Source organism: Otolemur garnettii, unplaced genomic scaffold (assembly GCF_000181295.1).
Source record: "Otolemur garnettii isolate 467f Iridium unplaced genomic scaffold, OtoGar3 scaffold00015, whole genome shotgun sequence".
Lineage (NCBI taxonomy): Eukaryota > Metazoa > Chordata > Mammalia > Primates > Galagidae > Otolemur > Otolemur garnettii.
In genome coordinates, this window is record NW_003852410.1 from 2,469,425 (window position 1) to 2,493,320 (window position 23,896).

The 23,896-nt window shown below is 50.6% G+C and overlaps 1 protein-coding gene across 1 annotated transcript; it reads left to right on the plus strand.

The window, feature by feature from the left end:
* The first annotated feature begins 213 nt into the window (after positions 1–213).
* SSUH2 (ssu-2 homolog (C. elegans)) lies at positions 214–23,348 on the plus strand. The gene is made up of 12 exons (XM_003785472.3): positions 214–241; positions 7,391–7,489; positions 7,860–7,941; positions 8,862–8,991; positions 10,075–10,135; positions 11,547–11,671; positions 12,687–12,749; positions 14,281–14,366; positions 15,707–15,799; positions 16,319–16,424; positions 18,296–18,403; positions 23,088–23,348. Exons 1-12 carry the CDS (start codon positions 214–216, stop codon positions 23,232–23,234), a joined length of 1,128 nt encoding a protein of 375 aa, XP_003785520.1. The 3' UTR covers positions 23,235–23,348.
* Positions 23,349–23,896: the final 548 nt, after the last annotated feature.

Below are 23,896 nucleotides of genomic sequence, written 5' to 3' on the forward strand. Positions count from 1 at the left end.
AAGGCTCCCATGAGGAGGGGCTCCAAGAGCCCCATGGAGTGGGTGCAGGGCAGTGGCTGTGAGGGACAGACACCCTGGATGTTTGCCTCTGCTGTATTCAAATTGGGTAACAATGGACCTGCTATTCTGGGAGGGGCTGAGGGTGGTCCCTTGGATCCCGGTGGCCTGAGCCCACTTGGAAGGCAGACACCTCCTTGGCTGGACATCTGGACTATGGACAGAGATCCGAGTGAAGATGACAGTAAGTAGAACTGTGGAGACCGCCTGGGGGCCGCCTCGGTGGCCAGTGCTGTGCGGACACTTCCATCCACCCTGACCGTGATCCTGGGTTTGGGTCCCTTCCTTCCTTCCTCTCACAGAGAAAGCCGTTTGCAGCCTGCAGCCTTTTTCCCCCAGTAAGTGCCTCTGGACAATGGATGAGGAAGGCAGAAATCAGATGAGAACTAGCTTCGCTCCCACTGTGACATCGTCCTGGCCTTTTATTCTTTTCCTTTTTTGCTGGCTGACATTGCTCCCATGTGCTCAAATGTCAGCATGAACAGCAGGGCTCTCATTTCAGTTGAAGTTGGGTTGGTTCAGCTCCCAGACAAGATTAACTGTGCAGAAAGGTCCTGCGTGGTCTTTACCTGGTGCTCCTTCTTTAGCGAACAGCCAGCTCCTTCATTGCCGATCAGGGAAGGTAGCCTGGGGGACCCCTCCTGACGCTATTAGGACAGAAAGACAATGGAAACTCAAGACTGTTTAAAAATGTGAAGAAGGAAATGGCATTTTAGAAACAAACGTGCTAAGTTTATACCAAGGAAGTTTTCGATGCTGAATTTGAAATGGGCAATACAGTGGGGTGGAAAGTGCGTTAGATCAGGAGTTGGGAGGCCGGCCGGGGTTCAAGTGCTGACTCTGCTCAGAATTGGCTGCGTCACTTAAACTCTCTGAGCCTCAATCTTCCCATCTACAAAAGGAAATTGGATCGAGAGTTCTTAATTTGGGGATCCTGAGGGTGTGGACAAAATGTCACGCCGATGTGCTTTTTGCGGGTCGTGGAGAGGGGTCTGTAGCTTTCATCTGAACACCAGAGAGGCTGGTGACACTAGGGCACCTTCACAGTCACTGGACTTGGTGACCTAGAAGGTTCTTTGTAGGTGCAACACCCTTCCATTGTCTTTAATGTTGGTGTTTTAAAGCTTTACATTTTAGAACTCGAGTAGATACAGTGCTCGATTTAAATGTTGTTGGAATCCTTTCCCACTTGAAGTGGAAGATCATTTAATGGTCTTCTACTGGAGACCACCAAAAGGGGATGTTTGAGTATGTATCTGAGGGAGACCTCATCTGACTTCTAATTTACTGGAAATTTTGTATCCATAGTTGTGTTCTAAAAATCTTCTGCTAACACGCTACTGCAATCTTTTCAAAACATGGCTCATTAACAGCCTTTTAATACGTGATTGGGGTTCCTCTTAGTCTCAATGGACTGCATCAGATCTGGATTCAAATCCAAGCTCAGCCTCCTAAGGGCTGGGTGACTTTGATCAAGTCATTTAACCTCTCGGAGCTTCTTATAAAAAAAAAGGCTGGTGTCATCTTTTAGGACTGGTCAAGGACTGATTGGATATAAAGTGCCAAATACATTTCCCAGCCCAGAGTAGGCATGGAGTAAATATTGGCTCCAGGAAATGATCAGACTACGTCCCTGGGGTTTTAAAACTAAACTGCTATTCATGGAAAATATCTCCTGTGGGGTTTCTGTTTTGGCCTCATGCCTTTTGGTAAACAGGTGAGCAAGCCAGGGGACTCAGGTTAGTCCCTGCACAGGTCTAAAAGCCCTGATTGTGTTGTAGGGTCTCACTGCATGCTGGTTTCAGATATGATGGAACTCAGATCAGCACTAGGGGGTACTGCAAGGTACCGGGACAGGAAAGTTTTTGGAAACTAAGCTGATGAAATCTGAGTGTAGTAGATTTCCTCCCATCCTAAGTGTCAGAAAGGATGCCTGCTATAGGACTTATCTAATTTAAATGTGCCTTTTTAGGGGAGTGACAGTTTTCTGTTTCTAGGGTGGAGCCCAGCCACCGGGAGTCCAGACTTCCCTGGGAGGTCAGCCCTGACCCCATGGAGCCATCCAGTCTTTTTCGCACACCACCCCATTTCTGGGAGGGGACAGTGGGTCTTTTAGAGTCTAGTGGAAAGATGCAGCTTCTACTTTGGGGAGCATGTAAGGAATGAAAAGCCCTAATGAAGTTGGGGCTCAGGTAGGATTCCAGGGGCTCCCCTGAATCGGTTTCCAGAGCCCTCTCTTGTCCATTGTCCCCTTTGCTCATCTCAGTGGCCATGCTCCTGGAGCCTTATTTTCTGGGAAAGGAAATCAAGGCCCTAGAAGGCTGGGCTCATGGTTGGGAATATGAAGATAAATAAAATATTGACTTATTTCAAGTGCTGTACGTCTGGTGGGAGAAGCAGACCCCACATGGGATTTTTGCAAATAATTCTTATAAAGCCATTTGTCCAAAGCAATGTGAGAGAGAGTGCATAAGATTACTAAGGGGCACGGGGCTGGGGGCCACAGCCAGGCAGTGTGAAAGTGATGAGGTCTGGGCTGAGAAAGGCTGGGATTGTCCACAGGGGTGTCCAGGGCTGGAATAGTCCGAGCAAGGTCTGGGGGAGATGGCAGCAGGTGGGTGTGAGGTGAACACAAACATCAGTGTCACGGAGTCACGAGGCACCTCTGGAAAGGCAGCGATGGCTCTTAGAAAACCCGGCCCCGGTGACCCTGGCTGGAGATGATGGCTCTTTCTACAAAGCATGAATTTCACACTCCAAATAATTGAGAAGCAATTACAGATAAGCATCCCACATTGAAAACAAAAACTGCAGTGTTCGCTGCATCCTCTCTTGACGTAGCAGGGAGCCTACAGGGTTTGCAGTAAAACTCCTCCAGCTCTTCTGGCCTTATTTCTCTTGATATTGGTCTCACCACACGGTGGGCATTTGCTCCCCTAAATATTTCCTCAGTGGCTCCCACCTCTAAGCACTCATATTTCTCCCTTCAGGCCCAACCAGGCTTATCTCTCACCTCCCCCCTTTCTGCTCTACGCCTTGATTATCTCACCACCCCTCCCAAAGTTAGCCGTCCTCCCTTCTCTCACCTGGGTCTGGCTTTTCTCTGGCATGTGGGCAGATTCCTGTCCCATGGGTCAGGGCCAGGTAATGCAGGTGTATCTGCCGAGTGCAGGAGTTTGGGTTTGGCTGTGAGTAATCAGGAGCCACTGCAGGGTTTAGGTAAAGGGGTGGTATGGTCGGGTTTCCTGTTCCTGTGAGGAAGAACTTTAAGTCTTGCAGCCAATTATACGCTTGTTTGTTCTTTTTGGCAAAACAGAACTTTTTTCTTTATCTTACAATTTCCTGAATCTAACTCTGTCTCTAAAATGATTTTCATTTGCGATAAAATACACATAGCACAGAATTTACCATCTTAGCCATTTTAAGCGTACAGTTCAGAGGCAGACTGTTGTACAACCATCTCCACCATCTATGTCCAGAACTCCTTTCACCTTGCAAAACCGAAACTCTGTACCCATTAAGCTACAATTCCCTCTCCTCTTCCCTCCCAGTCCCGGCGTCTGTGGACTTGACCACGTGAATCTCACTCCCACAGCCTAAAGTACAATTCAAATCATGAGGCATTTATGCATATTGACTGTATGCCCACCCTAGGAGGTGTTTTATGCACCTAACATCTATAAGTGCCTACTGTTTGCCCACTCTTTGTAAGGGCACACAAGAGTGAGGGGCCACTGTCCAAAACAGGTTCTCACGCCTGTTGAAGGAGACAAGATGTGAAACAAATTAAAGTAAGGAGGTGGTGGGAGCCTCTTGAGCAGCGTCAGCACTCCTAAGAGGGTTATCTGGAATCGGACCAAAGGGCACAGATGCCTTTTATCATCTGAAGTCAAAGGAATGAAATTTTAAAAGGAGGTATTCACTAATGATGCCTTTCTCTGTAAGGACAATTGCTTTAGATACAAAGGAAAAATAGCTTGTGGCTGGTGAGCCGAAACACTGCCTTTGTGACTCTTTGCAAAGTTTTCTCAGCCACCACTTGGTGCTGCTTGTATGGAGCCCTGGGGTGTTCAGGTAAGCAGAAAGGTCACTGGCTTGGAGTCAGGTGTCGGATCTAAGTTTAATACTATTGCAGTCTGTGCTATGAGTGCCTGAGCTAGTTGCCCAAAATCACATGTTCAAGCCTCCTCATTTTGTTCTTCTCTGAAATGAGGAAAGCTGGTTATCGTGAAGTGCAAAAGAAATCATGCCCACCGCATCCCTCTGGGAGCCACAGGGCAGGATGTGTGTATCAGGGTGGGGCAGCCCAGCTGGACAACTGCCCTGAAACTCAGCCCCGATACCATGGGAACAGTGACGCGGCTAGTGGCCCCTTCTGAGTGCCCCACATGGGGTGTCACACAATGCACAGTGACGTCCACACTCCCTGTTGTGCCCATGGAGACCTGCACAGGAAATGACGCACGCTCCTGTAGGTCAGCCTGGAGTGCTTTATTTTTATGCATAACATAATGGTGAGATTAATTTAGCTCTGATGAACTGTGACTACCCCAAGAGGTCAGGGTGGCTGCTGGTGATGGATGGAGTCTGAGTTTCCCACCTCTCATTCTTCCCTCTTCCTGCCCCTTTTGTTTGATTTCCAGCAGGACACTGCAGCCACATGCCACTTCCCTGTCTTCCTGTTGTCGAGGGGCAGATGGATAACCCCAGTAGACCCACGACTCCTGGGTGGGCAGGAACCCTCCCAGGGGGCAGGGCTGTGATGGTCCTTTCTGTGCTTGACACTTTCACTATTGTCTTCTGGTTTAAAGGAACATAAAGAAAGAGGAAGACCCCTGGGACTGGCGGAGGATTTATTACAGGCCAAGCATGAGACTAAGGACTGTGCACACATCATCTCACTGGGTGCTCCCTAATATCATCTGCTCCATTTCACAGATGGGGAAGTTGAGTCCCACAGGGTCACATCTTACATGGCAGAGAGCCCGGGCCTGAAGTGGCACATCAGAGCCCACCTTCCTAACCCCTCTGCCTCTGAGATCTGACTCTGGTTGCAATGTGACAGAACCATTTGCTCATAAGGGCTGGTTTTCCTGCTTAGAAAGGCACTCTTCACATCTATGAAACTTCTCTTCGCCTCCCTTTTAGGTTTTCTGCAGGGAGAAAAAACCCTTAGGGGTGTAGATCATATTTCTTAGTGTTAGAGGACAAGGATGTTCTTAATTTGTGGGGGCCGGTGGTGAGGTGTTGTTCATTTATCTTAATGAAGCCCCCTCCTCCCTCCACTGTTCTTGGCCATGTATTTCAGGGCAAGAGCTCAGCTCTGACATTGGTCTTTAATTCTCATAACCGACTCACAAGAACTGCCAGGGACATGCATGGGACCTGGCCCCAGTAAGGCTCAGATCTCAGCCTCCACCCTTCTGATCCTCCCTCAAACCCATCCCCACAGGTGAATGTCTAAGTAACCCCCAAATCTGCTCCACTGCCTGTTTTCAGTGGCCAAGTCTGACCCACTGCCTGTTTTCATAAATAAGGTCGTATTGGAACAGAGCCACGCTCTCTCAATTGTGTATTGTTTCTGGCTGTTTTCATGATACAGCAGTTAACTTGAGTAACTGAGACAGACAGTGCATGGACTACAGTGTATAAATATTAACTACCTGGCTTTTTACACAAAACGATTGCCAACCTCTTGCTGGGTCCCTGGTGACTGAAATAGCTTTGACGCTAAAACTCATAAAAGCAAAACTGTCAAGAACTAAGGAACTAATAGTAATTCCAGATGAATCATCATACTGGGAGTTTCAACACAGGCATCTTGTTGAAGCTTTGGGTGTGGTCCCTTTGCCTCACAGAGACACCTACCCCAGGTCACTCGCCTGTTTCCTGATAGGACAGTTTGCTCACAGATGTGGGCATTTCTACTTAGAAAGGCACTTTCCACATCTAAGAAACTTCTGTAAGCCTTCCTTCGTAGGTTTTCTGCAAGGAGAAAAAACCCTATTTGGTATTACCAGAGCACAAGGACATTCTTAATTTGGGTGGGCGGAGAGGGAGTGTTCATTTGTGCTAATGACAGTCCTTTCTCTTCCACCATTCTCACCCACTTATTTTGGGATTTCTGCCTTCCTCAGCCCCCCAACACCCCCATTCCTGATCAGCATGCATTGCAGTCATTTCTAGAATATGCTATTCTTATTTTTGTGGAGGTAAAAAGACGAGAAAGGCTTTAAAGCATTACTGCCCCTAAAAGTGGTGCAAGTCATGGGGTGGATGGACCAGAGGTAGTGTTGGTGACTGAGGCAAAAAGGCTCCCCTTCCAAAGAGCATTTCACAGCCACCATTTAAAGTCACTTCCTGGGACTGACAGTCACTAGACAGAGCCAAGGGCTTCTTCTCCCCCAGCTTGAGGCCCAGTGGGTCTCTGTTCTGCTCTAACTGACGGCTGTGTGACCGAGGAACACTGGAGTGACTTCTCTGTGTCTCATATCAAGTCGGGTGGGAAGTTCCGCCTTCCCCACCTCCTGGTGGGAGAGTGGCCAAGGCGACAGGTGTGGGGAGGTGCTACTGGAGCTAGTTCTTACATCAAGCTTTCCTCCTTGGGGCTCAGGGCCATCTCTGTCTATGTGACACCTGACAGGCAGCGTGAGCTTTTAAAAACAGTTTGTAGAGTGAATGATTCTTTTTATAGAGTTATGTCTCATGAAAAGTACAGGTGGTCCCTGACTTATGATGGGGGGCGGGTAGTTACTTCCCGAAAAACTAATCGCAAGTTGAAAATCTCATGTGTTGAAAGTGCATTTAATACACCTGACCCACAGGTCAGCGCAGCCGAGTCTCGCCTGCCTCACACGTGCTCAGAACACGCTCATTAGCCTCCAGTCAGGCAAAATCATCCGGCGACACAGCACAGGGGGAACATCAGTTAGGTCTTTACCTTCTTGATCCCGTAGCTATTGGGAGCCTTGGAAAATCAAAAATTCAGATTTCGAAGTTCAGTTTCTACTGAACACATACTGCTTTCCTACCGCTGCAAAGGTGCAAAATCCTAGTCGAACCATCATAAGCAGGGGACTGTCTGTACTTGGAAAAAGCATCGTTTTGGAGTCAGACAAGCCTTAGTTTGGATCCAGCCCCACCCAGCCCTTTCTGGCTGCATGATCTTGGGTGAGTTACGACCTCCTTGAGCCTCAGTTTCCTCATTGTGGTGTGTCATTTTGGGTCATCGATGGCGTTCTGTGTTCCATCGATGCCAGCTTGAGACTGGCTTAAGCTGTAGGGCTCTTTTTACGCACCACCCTAGCTTGTCAGTGTCCCTGTCTTTCTGCAGGTGTGGCAGAGCTCAGCTTTGAGGCTGAGAGTCCTCTGGCGCCCCCTACGGAGCTCCTGGAAAGACTGCCCAGCTACAACTGGCTTCTTCAAGGGGACAGTAAGTCCAGGGGTCATGGTTCCTGGGGCCTCTGCCTGGGGCTCACGCCAGTTGGTGGAGATGTCTCTGGAAAAGGCCAGTGCGGAGATAGCCCGCCTTTCCCTTGGGAGTCTGGGGGAGCTCCTTATCATGGGTTAGGGGAAGGGGAAGAGGTAGGGCAGAGGCCCTCTGCCCATGGACATTCCGTGGCCATGACCATGTCCATCTAGGACCTGAATGATGCCTGTCTCAGAATCCACATCTTCCTGAATTCTATACACTAACGTCATTCTTCTTTCTCACATTCAATCAATCCTTCCTTCTCTCCCCTACAAGCATTTGCTCCTTTGAGCTGGGGGGTCGAGCCCCTGACTCCTCCCTTCTCCTCCAGGTCAGCAGATATTCTTCCAACCTCTGGAGGCCCCAGCGAGGCCCCAGGAGCAAAGGTTGTGGTCCTCATTCCTGGAGCACAGGTGAGCTTCAGGCTGGGCTTGCGTACGTGTCCCTGTGTATTCCTACGTGTCACTATTCCCACACAAGAGCCTTCCTTGGGATCTCAATCCTGGCAGTGCACCAGGAGGGTCCATTGATGGGGGACCCTTTTCCTCCCAGACCCCCTGAACTAGATTCTCCAGGGATGAGACCAGGAAACCCCATTTAGCCAAGCTCTTCAGGTTGTTGGGCTATAAAGCCAGGATTGAATGCCATGGTCTATGTCAGGGTTTGCAAAGTCTAGCTGAGAGAAAAGTGTGAATGAGTCAGGATTAACGGCTCTTGGGGCTGCCCTGGGGAGACACATGGAGAGGCCAGGAAGAGAGGACACCTCCTTACTGGAGGTGCTGGGGTGGAGGGGCTTCACCAAGGAGGTATCGTGGCCTCAGGGAAGAGGTGTGTCACAGGAGGAGGAGGGCGAGGGTTTCCAGAGAGAGGGCCAAGGCCAGGCCGCTGTCTGCCATCCTACCCACTGCCCACAGGTAAGTCTCTGGGTGGGGCCTTCTCAGGTAGCTCATAGCTCGTCTGTTCAAGGCCACATCCTCTGAGGACATCTAGCCTATCTCTGCCTCCTTTTAACTACGGACATCATTTCTGGACCTCAGTTCTCTCTTCCTCTGCAAAATGGTGTCATTCATCTTTAAGTTTTGTGGGTTTTTTCCTGAGTTTCGACATTCTCTCAGCTCTACTCCTCAGCTCCACACTTCAGCTAACATAGTTTTGCTGTTCTCTGGAAAGACCTGCCACTCTTTCCCCAGGGGCACCTGGCCATGTAGTTCCCTCTGCCAGAGACGCCCCTCTGGTTGGACTGTGGGGGCGCTACTGTGGCCTCTGCTTCCCTCCTGAAGGCAGGCTGGCTGGTCCTTCCCAGAACCCCCATCTCCCCGCTCTATCCCAGCAGAATCCCGGTGGTGACGGAGGAGGTGGCCCGGGAAGCTCTCCTCAGCTTCGTGAGCTCTAAATGCTGCTATGGCAGCGCAGTGGCCAGCGGCCTGGTCATCCGGGAGCTGAGGCAGCAGACCCTCTGCCGGGTAAGGGCCTGGGGACTGTGCGACGGGGCTGGGAGGGGTCCTGGGGCCGCGTGTGTGGACGGTGCTGGTGCTGGATTCAGTCTGCACCTCCTCTGGTCCTGGCGATGAGTAAGGACAAGAAGAACAAACACCGTCCATCACCACAGACAAGTTCCAATGCGCTGGACGTGGAGCAGATACATAACACGCCCGGGGCCAGCGCTCACGGCTTGTCCTCATAGTTTACAGAGGAGGAACTGGAAGTCTGGAGAGGCAGAGTTACGTGCTCAGGGCCGGGGCAGAGCTGGGATCCAAACCCCAAACCCGTGTGCTCGGGCCGCGCCGCCCCGAGGGACTGGCTGGGCAAGGGCCGCCTCCTCCCTCAGTCCCAGCTCCCGCCCCTCCTCCAGCACCTCTGTGCCAAGGAATCATTTATTCACCATTCTAGGGAAGCCCCTGCTCTGGCACCCGGGTCACAGTAGGCTTTTTCCTCCTTCGGCTCTGACAGGGCAGCAGGCGGCTTTTCTGCTCACTTTTTCTAGTGTTGCTGACATGGTTGTCCTCTGATGAGTGCACAGTCACACAGAAATCATCTCAGGTCACGGTTAGAGCAGGGGTCTGGAGGAAGAGGCCGCTGCATGGCTGTGTGACCTCGGGCAAGCCAGTGACCTCTCTGAGCCTCCATTTCCTCACTGTAAGAGGAGGAGCTGAGTGGTCTGCAAGCTCGCTTCCCACAGTGCGGCTCTGTGAATGGGGGTCAAGAAGAGGACCTCTGGGCTTCCATCAGGTCAAGGGCAGCCACCGCTCCACAACTTTCCTCGTAGACTGTTTCCATGTGTTAATTCATGGGGAACCGACGTCGGTTTGTTGTGAGACTGTCAGGGGAGAGTTCCTGGGGCTGGCTGACGTACCTGTCACTATCTCAGGATACCTGGAACAGAAGTCGCTGTTGCCAGCCTGTTCCAAGGAGCTGAGAGTGCTGTGTGTGGGACCACCCTGTTCGCACCCACCCCCTGAGCCCTGACAGCGTGGCCTCCATCTCTTGGCACAGTGCCGCTGTAATAAAGGGTGTGAGTGTGACCATGCTGGGTTTTCTCTCTTTAGTATCGACTAGAGACCTTCAGCGAATCCAGGATAACCGAGTGGACGTTTCAACCCTTTACTAGTGAGTTGTCTGAAATCAGTTTAACCAGGGGCAAATAAGGCAGGGCATTGGTGGGAAATTCCAGAACTTGGTGGAGCCTCAGTTTCCCCATCTCCTGTGAAATGAGAGGGTGGACTTTCCGTTCAGAGATTTCCCAGGGCTGATCTCAATAAGTGCTTTCTGCCCGAGAAGTGGTGTGCAGGAGGTCCCAACAGAGCCTAGCATTTACCGGTGGCTGCTGGCTGGTGCTGCCACCCAGGGCAAGAGACCAATGCAGGATATTTGCTTGGACAGCTGGCTGCCCCCTTCGCCCACAGTGCCATCCCCATTATCTCAAGTCTCTAGACCCTCAGTCTTAGTCTCCTCACCATCCCCCTTCTACCGAACCCCACCAGAGGCCCAAGTCTCTCTGCGAAGCCCTGTGTCCTCCCTCTTTTCTCTACGGAACCACTCTGGTTCTTTCTGCCAAGTTCATGTGTCGCCTCTTTTATGAAGCTTTTTAGCGTTTCTCCTCCAGCTGCCTCTCTTCCCAGCAGGATGTGGCTGTCTTCCGAGCTCTCAGAGCCTTTATGCAACTCCTGTCCTAAGCCCTTGTCGTATGCTAGCCCAGCTTACCTGGACTGTATGCTGTGCCTGCATCCTGGCACAGATGAGGAGAAAGAGAATGCAGATGAGGGGATGGTGATGATAACGATGGTGGTTCTTGTGTATCGATGCCTCAGTGTGCACCACCCATGTGCTAAGCATTTTATATGCATTCTTCTGTTTAATTCTCACCACCGTCCTAGAGAATAGGTGCCACTTTTAGAGATGAAGGAACTGAAGCTCAGAGAGGTGAAGTCAGTGGTCCCCGACCATTTTGGCACCAGGGACTGGTTTCATGGAAGGCAGTTTTTCCACATACAGGGACCAGGGGGGAGTCATTGGACTCTCATAAGGAGCACACAAGCTAGATCCATCACACGCACAGTTGGCAGCAGGGTTCGTGCTCCCACGAGAACCTAATGCCGCCACTAATGTGATAGGAAGTGGAGCTCAGGCAGTGCTGTGAGGGACGGGGAGCGGCTGTAAATACAGATGAAGCTTTGCTCTTTCACCCACTGCTCACCTCTTGCTGTGTGGCCCAGTTCCTAACAGGCCATGGACCAGTACTGGTCCCTGGCCCAGGGGTTGGGGACTGCAGGGTTAAGTAACTCATCTGGAGTCACAGGTAGGAAGGAGAAGAGCTGGGAGGAAAGCCCAGGTCTGTCCAACTCTAAAGTTTGGGAGCTTAGTCACTGACTCAAAAGGGACTCTGGTCTACCTCTCCTTACAGCCCCAGGACCTGAACTCATGCCGGGCCCCTAGGGTGGGCTTGGTGCTGTTTGCTGAATAAATGAGAGTTTATCCTGTTGTACTTCATCCTGTTTATGATCATCTCTTTCTGTGTCAGATCACTCAGTGGATGGGCCACAAAGAGGTGCCTTCCCCAGCCTCTGGGACATCAAGGTCCAGGTTCCCCCAATGTTTCAGGAAGACACCAGAAAGTTCCAAGTCCCTCACTCATCATTGGTCAAGGTAACAGGATTACTGGGATATTTGCCCTTCCCTCTGAGCCGGTGTTCCAGGCACTTGGCACTTCCTCAAACTTGACCCTTTTAAGAAAGGAAGCTCAAAATCCAGGCTGGGGGTTCATTTCTTGGGTATAAATTAACATAATTTAAGAAAACCCAATGTGTAGAATGGAATCCCCTACGAAACTCTGAGCAACTTAGGGAGTATTCACACAGCAAAAGGATTTTCCTATTTACAATATTGTCACTGACTGTGAAGGGACAAGTCACCTTCATAGACCACCTGAGTGAGCTTCTCATCTTTCTTTCTTTTTCGCCTGACAGTAAAAAAAAAAAAAAGTGTTGAATGAACTTGATATGAAGTAGTTAAGACACTGATTGGGCTCTGCCGTGGAAGTCCCCAGGGAAGCAGAATTTGACTTCCATCCTGAAATACAATCCTGGCATGGAGTGAGGGAGACCCAGGGGATCACACACGTGGACTGAGACATCTCATGCCCTGTCCTCATCTAGTAACTGCCCTCTTCTCACTTTAGGACGTAGAGATGTAATCTTACTGTGTGAGTTTTCATAGCCTTATAAGATGAAGAGGACTTTGAGAAGTTATCCTGTTTTTTTCTCAAGAGTGGTAAAGCTTTTTCCATTCAGTGGTTAAATTGTAGTCGCTGGCCCATTATCTCCCATGACAATGCTGTGCATTTTTTAATGACTTCTGTTCCTGAAGGCCACATTAGCCACCTCATGGGCATAGGTGAGCCTGGCGGGAGACTGCGGAGTGTGAGTTAGGATGTGGGGCTCCGAGGACACATCTCCTCTGCTTGGCATCCAGATGGATTGGATATGGGGAGCATGACCTTAGCTTGGCATTCCAGCCCTTGGGAATCCCAGTCTAATGGGAAGGCCTTTCCCAGCCTGGTCTGAAATGCTGCATCTCCATTTGAGATGTGCATTGTGACATTGTGCGTGTGGGAGAGGTGGCACTTGGGAAACTGGATCTAAGGGGAGCATTTCACTTTCAGGAATGCCACAAATGCCACGGGCGTGGGAGGTACAAGTGCAGCGGCTGTCATGGGGCCGGCATGGTGAGTCCCGTGTGGGCCAGTGGTGAGCAGGTGAGCGTGTAGGAGGGAGTCGGGGTGGAGAGCTGGGCTGGGGTCCTGGGGCTTCCTACACTAACAGTGTCTCCTTGAGCAAATCACACTTCCTTTCTGGACTTCCATTTTCTGATCTGTGAAATGGGAAATTTGGATTGGGTGGGTGGTCTCTAAGGATACTTTTACCTTGATGATTTGATTTTAATATTTTTCTCCTTTCTTCATCCATCAGCCAACATATACTGAGCACTGACTTGGTGCTGGTCTCTGTAAAAGGACTAAGATCTTGGATCCTTCTCATCAGGGATGCCTTGTCTATGGGGGAAACCAACAAGTAACCCCCTTTGTAGTGCAGGGCGATGGGTTCTGAGAAGATGAAGTTTGGGAGGCTTTGAGAGACAAGATAGACTGGGGCCTTGGTAGTTGCCTAGGGGAGCCCCAAATCAAGCCGCTAGCAGAGTTAGCTCTTCTGGGGGGCTCTGAGAAAGAAGCCATCTCATGCCTCTCCTGACCCCTGGCAGCTGCCGCCACTCCTTGTCATTCCCTGGCTTGTGGCTGTGTCACTTCAATCTCTGCCTCTGTTGTCAGGGGGACTTCTTACAAGGACACTAGTCATTGGATGTAGGGCCCACCCTAGCCCACATGAGGTCATCACCTTACTAATTATATATGTCTTCAAAGACTCTGTCCAAATGAGCTCACATTCTGGTGTTCCAATGGACTAGAACTTGGGGTGGACACTATTTAATCCAGTATAGCGCCCTCAGCAGATAGCCAGGCTTTTGTGGCATTAGTTGTCTTTTTAAAACTTTTCTCAAGGCATTTTGGGGTTACTAACAGTCCCAAGGAGTAAGAAAAAACTCCTCATGTGTTCTCTGTCCATGATTTGAGCCTAATCCTTTGGACACACACTGGCCACTTGAAACTGTGTCTTCACCCATCCTCCTCCCCACCACCGGCCCTTCTACCTTACATCTTGTCCCCTGCCCCCTCCTGCATCCTCCCTGGGCCCCAGTGGGCCATAGGCCAGCTTCTCTCTCTCCTCCTGGGTCCTTGCTCCTGCCACCTGCCTCCTGTGACTTTCCCGGGGCCCCTCCCTACAGCCTTCCCTGGTCCTTCCTCCACTTCTGCTGCCCCCCACTCCCTCCCTCTTCCCCAAGGCTTTCCCTGGAATGTCTCTGGAGCCCACCTGGGCCAACTGTGGGAGCATAGCCTGGGGTACTTCCTCACCCAGCTTGGCTGGGGTCAGGTCTCAGGTCTCATGGTGAGGGATTAGAGAGGAGGCAGGAGCAGCTCATGGCTGGTCCTAGGATGTAGAATCTTTGAATGCTAAAACTGGAAGGGTCCAAAGACACCCCCACATCCAACCTTCCCATTTTACAGATGAAGGGGTTGGGGTTTAGGGGTAGGAGCACCTTGTGCCCAGATCACCAGGCTGGGATTTGAACCAGGTGTCAGGATGCCCTTGGCCTTGTTCCCTGCAAGGCCAGTGAGGGTTGAAGCTGTCATGTGTCTGCAGGCCAGGTGCCCATCCTGCAGCGGAGCCAAGCGCAAAGCCAAGCAGTCCCGGAGGTGTCAGCTGTGCTCCGGCTCTGGCAGGCGAAGGTAGGGAGGGTCTCCCCCGCAAGGCAGTGAGGGGCTCTTGCTTACGGGCTTTCTGATGTTCCATTGTCTACCCATCTGGAAGTCAAGCAGACAGGCACCCACCTGTCTGTCACTGCTGTGTCCTAGAGCTCTGTCATAGTGGTGGTCTGGGACTATTTTAGAATGGGTGGCCTTTTCTCATTGAACAATAGTTGGGTTGGGTGTGAGGACAGCTGTGCTGCAGGCAGAGAGGTGGTGGGATGAGTTAGCAGGAAAGGAGATTTTTTTTCCTGCCTACATGGGGAGAAGTGAATATAGAAAACCACCTAATGGTGAGATTTTTGAGGATCAGGTCCTTGGCAAACTCTCATTTATAACTGATAGCAGGGCATGAATGGAGGAAGAATGAAGGAAAGTTGGTTGATTGACTAAAGAATCAACAAAGTTCCGTGTTTGCTCACAGCGCTTTGCAAATGCAGCTGACCACTGCATTTTGTAAATTGCATACTTTACCATACTTATGAATCTTTGAGGAAAACACAAAACCATAAGGAGTCAAGATTTTCAAAGTTGGATTGGTTAATAATGCTTTTGCCTCATCATTAACCAATCCAACTTTGAAAATCAGCTCTTGCCAAGCCAGCCTTCTGATAAGCCAGATGGAGAAGCTTTGGTATACCAACTGTGGTTGGTAAAGAAGGCCTTTGACTTGGAAAGAAACTCATTTTTCCTTCATTTGCAAGTGAAAAGAATCCAATCCAAACTGGTTTTGGCAAAAAAGCAAATGTACAGGCCCAGGTAACAGTAAAGTTCAGGGGTACATTTCTGGGAGGGCTTCAGGCCCAGTTGGATCCAGGTGCCTAAACAATGTCACTAGGAATCTGTCTCCCCTTCTCACTCTGCTTTCTTTTGTTACTTTACTCTCAGGTGGATGGTCCCCTATAGTAGCAAGAGGGACCACCTGTAGCTCCAGGCTCAGGAACCCCAGGAGAAAAGGATGTCCCTTTCCTCATAGTTCCAACAAACATCCTGGGGTGGATGTCACTGCACTCACCTGGGTCATGTGCCCATCTTTTGTAGCCAGGGAGATGGAATCAGATGATTGGCCAGGCCAAGATCTCAAACTTGTCACAGAAAAGGTGGGGGCAAGCTCAAGCACCATCTGGGCTGGACATGGGAAGAGTGGTCCTAAAAGGGATACTGAAGCACTGCCACCAGAAAAGGGAGGACTAGATGGTGGGTGGGAAGAACAATCCAGGCCCACCACAGACTACTCCATGAGGAAGGATTTGGGGGCGGGGCCTCTGGACGCCACTGAGCCCCTGGGACTGAGCTGCAGGAACGGACTGTGTCCTTCTCAGGTGCAACACATGCTCAGGGAGGGGGAACAAGACCTGTGCCACCTGCAAGGGGGAGAAGAAACTGCTGCACTTCATCCAGCTGGTCATCGCGTGGTAGGTGGGAGCATCTCAATGCCATGGCCCATGGGGAGTGGCAGAGCACGTGGCCTGGGCTGATTTCTGCAGAGAAACTCTACGTGGTTGGGGCTTTCATGAGGGCAGGGAGCTGCCATCTCTAGCAGGGGGAGAATTCCCTGAGGCAGTGTAGGGCAGTGGGAGGCTGACAGCCTTTTGAGCAGACAGTTCTGAGTTCAAATTCTGACATCACCGCTGTCTAGTGTGGTGGCAAGCGAATGAGCAGAGCCTGCCTCTTGCTACAGCTCGAGACCCCCAGGGCTCCTGTGCAGCCTGAAGCTTCATAGGCAAAGATGAAATGAGATTCTGGAATTGAGTGTTCAATGATCTTACTAGCTTTCTTTAAGAGATGAGGAGGCGAGGCTCAGAGGAGCTGCTGAACTTTCCCAGGGTCCTACCAGTAGCAATTCAGGGCCCCATGCCTGGGTCTGTCTGACCCCCAAGGCCTCGTTCCTAACTGCAAAACCATGTGCTTTCGTCTTCATCCTGTACTTCCAGGAAGAACAGCCTGTTTGAGTTCGTGTCTGAGCACCAGCTCAGCTGCCCCAGGGAGCTCCTTGCCAAAGCCAGAGGAGAAAACCTCTTTAAGGATGAAAACTTGATGGTAAGCAGGGCTTTGTAGACAGGGACAAAGAAGCTGGGTTCCTCTGGTCCTCCTGTGGCACCGGGCTGATGGCTGGGTGTGTGGGCACGTTCCTTTGCAAGCACAAGCTGGGTAAGAGCCGAGCTGCCCCGGCAGGGAAGAGGCTGGTGGGCCCTGCTTGAATTTCACACGCTCAGCCCTCTGTCCTTTCCACCTGCCATTTTTCCTTCCTTCCACCTTCTCTCCCATCTTCCTCCCTCTTTCTCTCTCTCTCTTACTCCTCCTTCCTTCCACAAACCTGAGACCCAGGAGGCTCTACACTAGGCCTTAGTGATTCCATGGCAAATAAGAGAACCCTATCCTGGCTGGGCACAGCCCTATAATCTGAGCACTCTGGGAGGCCAAGGCGGGAGGATCCCTTGAGCATAGGAATTCAAGACCATCTGAGCAAGAGCAAGACCCCCATCTCTACTAAAAATAGAAAAAAAATAGCTGGCTGTTATGGCAAGCACCTAAACTCAGGAGGTTAAGGCAGAAAATCACTTGAGCCCAGGCGTTTGAGGTTGCTGTGAGCTACGATGCCATGGCACTCTATCCAGGGAAACAGAGTGAGATCATCTCAAACTAACAAACAGAAAAAAAAAATGGAGCAATTGAAAAAGAAAACCTGTCCTCACAGGTCTTGTAGTCTGGTGAGGGGTGACAGGGAGCATTTTAAATTAAAACCCATGTCAGATGTTGATAAGGGTTCTTGACCCCTTAGACAAGGAAGGAGCAGGAAGGAGTGGGGAAGGGGTGGGGAAGGCAGAGAAGGCCTCTCTGTGGAAGTGACTTCGGGCAGAAACCTGGATGCAGGGCAGCAGGGAGCAGACACCAGATGATGGCTGGGCAGAGATCTTGAGCATCTAATAGACAGCAGGGAACATAGGGAGCTCAGACATGATTGGTGCTGGCAGCCAGACAAGATGGTCCTGTGGGCCAGCTGTCAGCACAGCCAGTGCACCACCTGCTCTTGTAAATAAAGCTTTATTGGCACATGGCCCTGCATACTTCCTTGCACTTTATCTATGGCTGCTTTCCTGCTATGGGGACAGAGCTGAGGAATGACCAACACTGTGGCCTACAGGGCTTAAAATATTTACTAGAACATCTGCCCTGTGCATAAAAGTTCCCTGGACTATAGGGAGAGGTGCTCAGCCGCCATTCCTTGCCCCCAAAATCAGCTTCCTAAAGCTCCCTCAGGCACCTTCCTCTAGGAAGCTCACCTCTGCCCTTGTCTCCTGTGCTCAGCCCCACCCAGAGCCATCTTCAGGCTGTCACTGGCAGTTGGTGACTCTGTGAGCTGACCCTGGGTGGCAGTGAGTTCTGACAGGGCAGGGTGATGTGACAGTCACTTCCTCACCCACAGAAGCTCCAGGCCCAAGTGGACACTTAGCAAATGTTTGAGGACAGGCAGAAGGAGAAGGCTGCGATTCCACAGTTAGGGGCAATGCTTGTCTCTAATGCGTGGAAGGATTTCAAGTGTGTTGGAAAAGGGTTTGGGGGAGTCAACACCCTCATGCTTGGACTTTATTTTAAGCTGACTGTGAGCACTTGTGTTGCTCCATGGTTCACTGTGTATTAGCAGCTCACAGACAGGGCCTGGCATGTATCGGGCAGTTTGAATGGTCGAATGAAAAATGAATCTGGGCTCCTTTCCAGCTGCATGTACACACCTCACAGGGCCATGATGACAAGGACCACACCTGCCGTGGCCACTACGGTGTCTCCACACTTAACACAAAGCTGAGCACGGGTAGTTTGCAGTGGATAAATGGACTGCTGTCTGGCAGGTTCCCCAGTGACTCATGGCTGTAGATGTGGCACTGAGGTGGTCTGCGTCTCTCCCCCAGGTGTACCCCATTGTGGACTTCCCCCTGCGGGACATCTCTCTGGCCTCCCAGAGGGGCATTGCCGAGCACAGTGCTGCCCTGGCCACCCACGCCCGTGTCCTGCAGCAGGTGAGCCCAGGCTGGGGCTGGGGGGTGCTGTCCACCCTTTGGGGTTGTCCCAGGGCTGGTGGGACCAGGCTGATGATACAGTCCTCTCTCTGCCTGGGGGCTCTTTCCTGAGAACGTCAGGGCAGAAGGATGAGGCAGACTTAACGTGGCAACAGTGGGGGAAGTGGAGGGGGCCGGAAAGGGCTGGGGCTGACCCGAGGCCAGAGAGGCAGGAGGGACCACAGGCCACTTCCTGGAGAGGTTGGGATTTTGTTCTGAGAGAAACAAGATGTTACGTGGTGTCAAATACCCATGTGGCATAGTGTGATCCTGACACTAACTCCCTGATATTCAGGTAGGGGTAGGGAAAGCTCGAGAGTCAGAGCCTTGAGCCAGGCTGCAGCCCAGTGTCCCACCGCTCCGGGTGGGCAAGTCCGGGACACCTGCCTGTGTACTCCCGGCCACCTGTGTTCTGGCTGCTGCATGCCGATGGCCACTAGGTGGCGGTGGTGCCTGCCACTTCCCCAGCCAGCCCTGCCCTGCCCGGCCCTTCTTGGGCCCGGGGACGCCCCCTGTGCTACAGCTCTGTTGGAGGGCGACCTGGCCGCTGACCTTGCAGACTGGGCTCAGATCCTGGGTCACCTTTGATCTTGGGTCAGCTACTCCTCTCTTTCCAGGCCAGTTTCTTACCTGTGAAAAGGAGGCACTAAACTAAAGCATCTCAGAGGGTTTTGAAAGGGGGAGATTATTTGCTTGAAGTGCTTTGGCACCAGACCACAAAATGTCCTTTTTATTTCTGTCCTTTACAGTGACCGTATCCTTTTCTCTCTCTCTGCTCTCTGCACATCTTGTCTATTTTCAGGAGAGAGAGGGATGCATTTTATCTAAATGAATGTGGACCATCTTGGAGCTGGGAGGGGACTTTAAAATCACGTAGTTCAGACTCTGCAAAATAAAATGCTTTCCGGGGCCAGGTGGTGATGTGGATGAGAGAACCTCTCATCCAAAGGGACCAGTCACCGCTCAGCTTGGTGTAGGCACAGAACTCAGAGTTTCCAGACCGTCTGAAGTCCAGATTTGCATATGAAACCATTACATTTTTCATATTGTTAACAATTTATTTTCAAGCTAAGAATGCTATGTGGGCTCACAAGTCTGCTTTGGTCCAAGGGCCACTGTTGGCTTTCCCTAGTCCAATACAAGCTCATGACTTTTCCCCCAAATCGGAGGAGGCCCTGAGAGTGGATGCAATTTGCCCAAGGTCACACAGTCTGTAAGGGGAAGAGCCCAGGCATAGGAATGTTTCTTGATTCCAAGTCCAATGTCATTATTCATTGCATTCAAGATATACAGGTGACTCTGAAAGCTAGTCTAGGCTTGCAGGGGTCTTATCAGTGGAGAGCGGGACAGAGGGCCCTTTTCGCGGGCCAGACCCAGAGGGTGCCCTGTACTGACCGGGCTAGTACCTGCTGCCCTGCTCTGACACTCACTGCTGGCTTTGAGCTCTTCTCTGCCTTTCCTGTGGCCTCAATGTCCTCTTCTGCAGAATGAGGGGAGTTGGCCATTGACTTAGGTTGGGCTCTGCAGAAGCAGATCCTGAGACGAGGCCGTGTGTGCACAGCATTTAAGGAAGGGATTCCAGGAGGAACCAGGAGGGCAGAGGGGGAAGGAAGAGCCAACGCAGGGTCGAGTGCAGGTGACATCCCAGCTTCTGGTCCCAGGGAAACTTGCTCAAACCCTTACATCTGTACCTCGGTGACTGCCTAGAGGCCAGGGAGATGGGCTTTTTGTCATTCCCTGCCCTTCCCCTCCCTGGGTGCTGCCTGGCGGGGGCGGGGCTGGGGGGGCTCTAACTGCTTCCTCTCCCCCTCTCCAGGATTAGACTGTATGCAGGAAGGTGAGCTGGGAGCACACAGCAGCAGGGGGTGGGTGTGCAGAAGCAGACTGCAGGATGTCTGGATTTGGGGAGAACAGTCTACTGAAAACCCAGGAATAGTCTCTAGAGGGCTGGCTCTTCAACACTGGTGTGCTATGGTTTGAGTTACAATTATGAGGCCCAAATGTTAAGGCATTGTCTTTGGGGATGAGTAGAGGGTAGAGAAACAGTGGGTGAGGTGAGGAAGTTATTTTAGCAGCTTGTGGACACTAGTTGTTATCCGGAGACTTTTTTACTTTTCAGGCTGATAATTGGAGTCCTTTTTGGACCCTTTGTTTGGTAGGTGGGAAAACGGAGGCCCAAGGAGGGGAAATGACCTGCCAAAAATCACACGGCATGTTGGTGGCAGGTCTGGGACTAGAAGTTAGGTCTCTTGATGCTTCTCCTCGGGGACGTAGCCCTGTCTCAGGCAATATAAGCCATTTGCAAACCAATCCTGGCCAGGAGTGGTGGCACATGCCTGTAATCCTAGCACTCTGGGAGGCCGAGGTGGGTGGATAGCTTGAACCAACCTGAGCAAAAAAGCGAGACCCTGTCTCTAATAAAAATAGAAAAACTGAGCGATCAAGAGGATCACTTGAGCCCAAGAGTTGGAGGTTGCCCTGAGCTATGACACCAAGGCACTCTGTCCAGGGAGACAGCTTGAGATTCTGTCTCAAAAAACAAACAAAAAACAGAACCAATCTTAGAGCTGGGCGGTGTAAGCCAGGGCACAAATACACATTTTTCTGGAGTCACTTCTGTGAATCTTTTTTCTAAATTTGCCTTTAGTTCTGAAACTTTAGACAAAGATTCATGCCAATATTTTTCTCAGGACAGAGTAGAATCTAATTATGAGCAGACGGCTGCCACTATAATGTGCCCCCGCCAGGCCAGCCCAGCCGTGACTGTGGGACCTGGAATCTGTCATTGCTGGGCCAAGGCCAAGCCACAGGGACAGATAAACAACTGCTTATAAGATCACCACTTGATGGCGCTTCACGTCTTGAGCAATTTGTACCAGAAACAGATGGAGGCAGGTGGGGTTGGGGGTGGGGGTGGAGGTGGTATCAGTCTATTCCCTGAGATCTTAGCAGAAAAGTCTGGAAATGAGAGTGGTCCTGACCTTGGTGTCCAGGCCTTCTGAGCAGTGACACTGCCAGCCATCTCTCTTGCTCTTTGCTTTCCCCTTTTGGGGTCTTTTACAACAAAATTTCAAGAGAGGTCTTCTTTCTTTCATTTTCAAAATTATCATTGATAATGCATGTCTTTATATAAAGAAAAGTCAGTCTCCTGATCTCATTTGGTTGTCTCAGCAGCGCTGTGAAGTGGAAGTTTTTGTACCCATTTCTCAAATGTGGAAACTGAGGCCCAGAGAAACAGAATACAAAGATTATAGGAAACTGAAAGGAAATTTCATGCCTTCACTGGAACTCCCCTCTTTCTTCTGTAGGGCAGCAGGGAGCCTCTCAAAATCCCCTCCCAACTGTGCTCCCCGGGGATTGCTAGAGGAGTTTTGTTCTGGAGCGGAGAGAGAAGTTGAAGCAGCCAGATGGCTTCAGCCACACTCCTGGTCTGTTTTACCTTTTTCCCCTGGGCCTCTGAGCCATCAACTAGAGCAATAGGACTTGGGACTCTTGTCTTAACAGAAAAAAATTCCTGCAAATAAAGAGGGTCTGATCCTGGGCCGCTCATGCGGCCTTTCTTTGGGTTTGAGATTCCTAGACCAGAGTCTGGGCCAGGGGAGGAATTCATACAGAGAACTTAGGTGTTGGGGCACAGAGCCTGGTCCACAGTAAGTCCCCAAGAAAGTTTAGCTCAAATGAGAGGGAGTAACATTCCTACATCAACTATGCAGCCTAGTTGCCAATAACAAAACAGTACCCAATGCTAATGGAGACGGAGTGCCTCTATAGGGGCCTAAAGCTTTCTCCCAAGGTGGGGCTATTCTGTTCCAACCAGGGCCTCATCACAAGGACAGTTGTTACAGGAATGCTCAGAGAAGGGGCTAGAGAATGGGGGACTTAGGACCACCTTGGGGGAGGAAGAGAGGTCCCCATCCTCTACTGGGGGGCGTTTAAGAAGAGGTAGATACTGAGGCAGCAATGTGAGGATTGTAGCTGTGGCAAGCAGGGGGCCTTGAACTGGATAATCTTTCAAACCTGAAATCCCATGAGCCCCTGGAACTCAGTTTCCCCATTTGTAAACGGGAGTGGGAATACCTGAGAAAGACTTTTCTCAAAGTAGGGTTGATATAAAACAATAGTGGTGATGGTAGAGGAGAAGGTCTGAGAAAGTATCTCTACACGGTCCACCAAACTGTGACATTGGGGGGCAGTCAATGCTTTATCTTAAAATTTAATTCAAATTTTATAAACTACTCTCATGGTTGTTTTAATATAAAAATGTGTTAAATGACTTTATTCTCCACCTTGTCCCAGCATCCCATCTGAAAATTAATGCTGCTAGTGGCTGTGGCTTAGCTTGTGGCTCTCCATGTACCCCAGAACTCCCCTGAGAATGCCTGTGCCCACTTGGTGAGACCTAGAATCAGGTGAGACCTAGATCAGGTTGAGAAGTCACTTTGGCCAGAAGATAGGGGATATGAAAGAGGCATAGTAGAAAATACATCTAGAAAGGCAGATTGGAGTCAATTTGCGCAGCTCCTAGAATGCCAACTGCAGAGCATGAACTTTATCCCACAGGTAGTAGGGAGCCACTGAAGGTTCTTGAGCAGATGAGTGACTTAAACAGATCACTGAAGTTACACTTGGCTATTTGTTTCCTCAGCGCCAGACCATTGAGCTGATCCCCCTTACAGAAGTTCATTACTGGTACCAAGGAAAGACTTATGTCTACTACATCTACGGCACTGACCACCAGGTGCATGCAGTTGACTACCCTGAGCGGTACTGCTGTGGCTGCACCATCATCTGACACAACACAGCTGTCCCCAGGACCCGCCATTCACGTTTGCCAAGGAGGACAAAAGGGAGTCTCGGAGTTTTCTCATAGTTGGCTACTTTGGAGAACTATATACAGCCCCCAGCATGTCTTTCCAGAAAAATCAGCTTATAATCTGTCAAGCCTCAACTCCTTTTGGTCCCCTTCTGGTGGAATTCAGCTACACACATTCCTTTAGGGCAAATGAAATAAATAATTTAAATAGCAAGGGCTTTGTCTGGGTCTCCAAGCTAATGCCCCAATGAAGCCTGTGATTTGATTTTGCTTTTCCCTTTGTCCATCTTGGGTCTGCTGTGCTACTCCTAGTGTGAGCCTCTTGCCAAGCTGAGGGTTATTGAAATGTTTAAAGATACACCCAGATTTGCTACCCTGATGCACAAGAAATAATGAATGCACCTAAGCATAAAGTACAAAATTCTACTGCCTGTTCTATGGGTCAGGAATTCAGACACCTCTGCTCCATCGTGTCTGGAGGATTTGAAGTGTGGGGTGGCTCAAGGGTGGGAACGGAAATCTTCTGAAGGCTGATTCACTCCTTTGTCTGGTGGTTGACGGCGGCCACTGGCCAGGCCTTGGCATGGGGCTTCTGCATGGAGCTTGGGCTTCCTTACAACATGGCACCTCTGAGGGCCAGA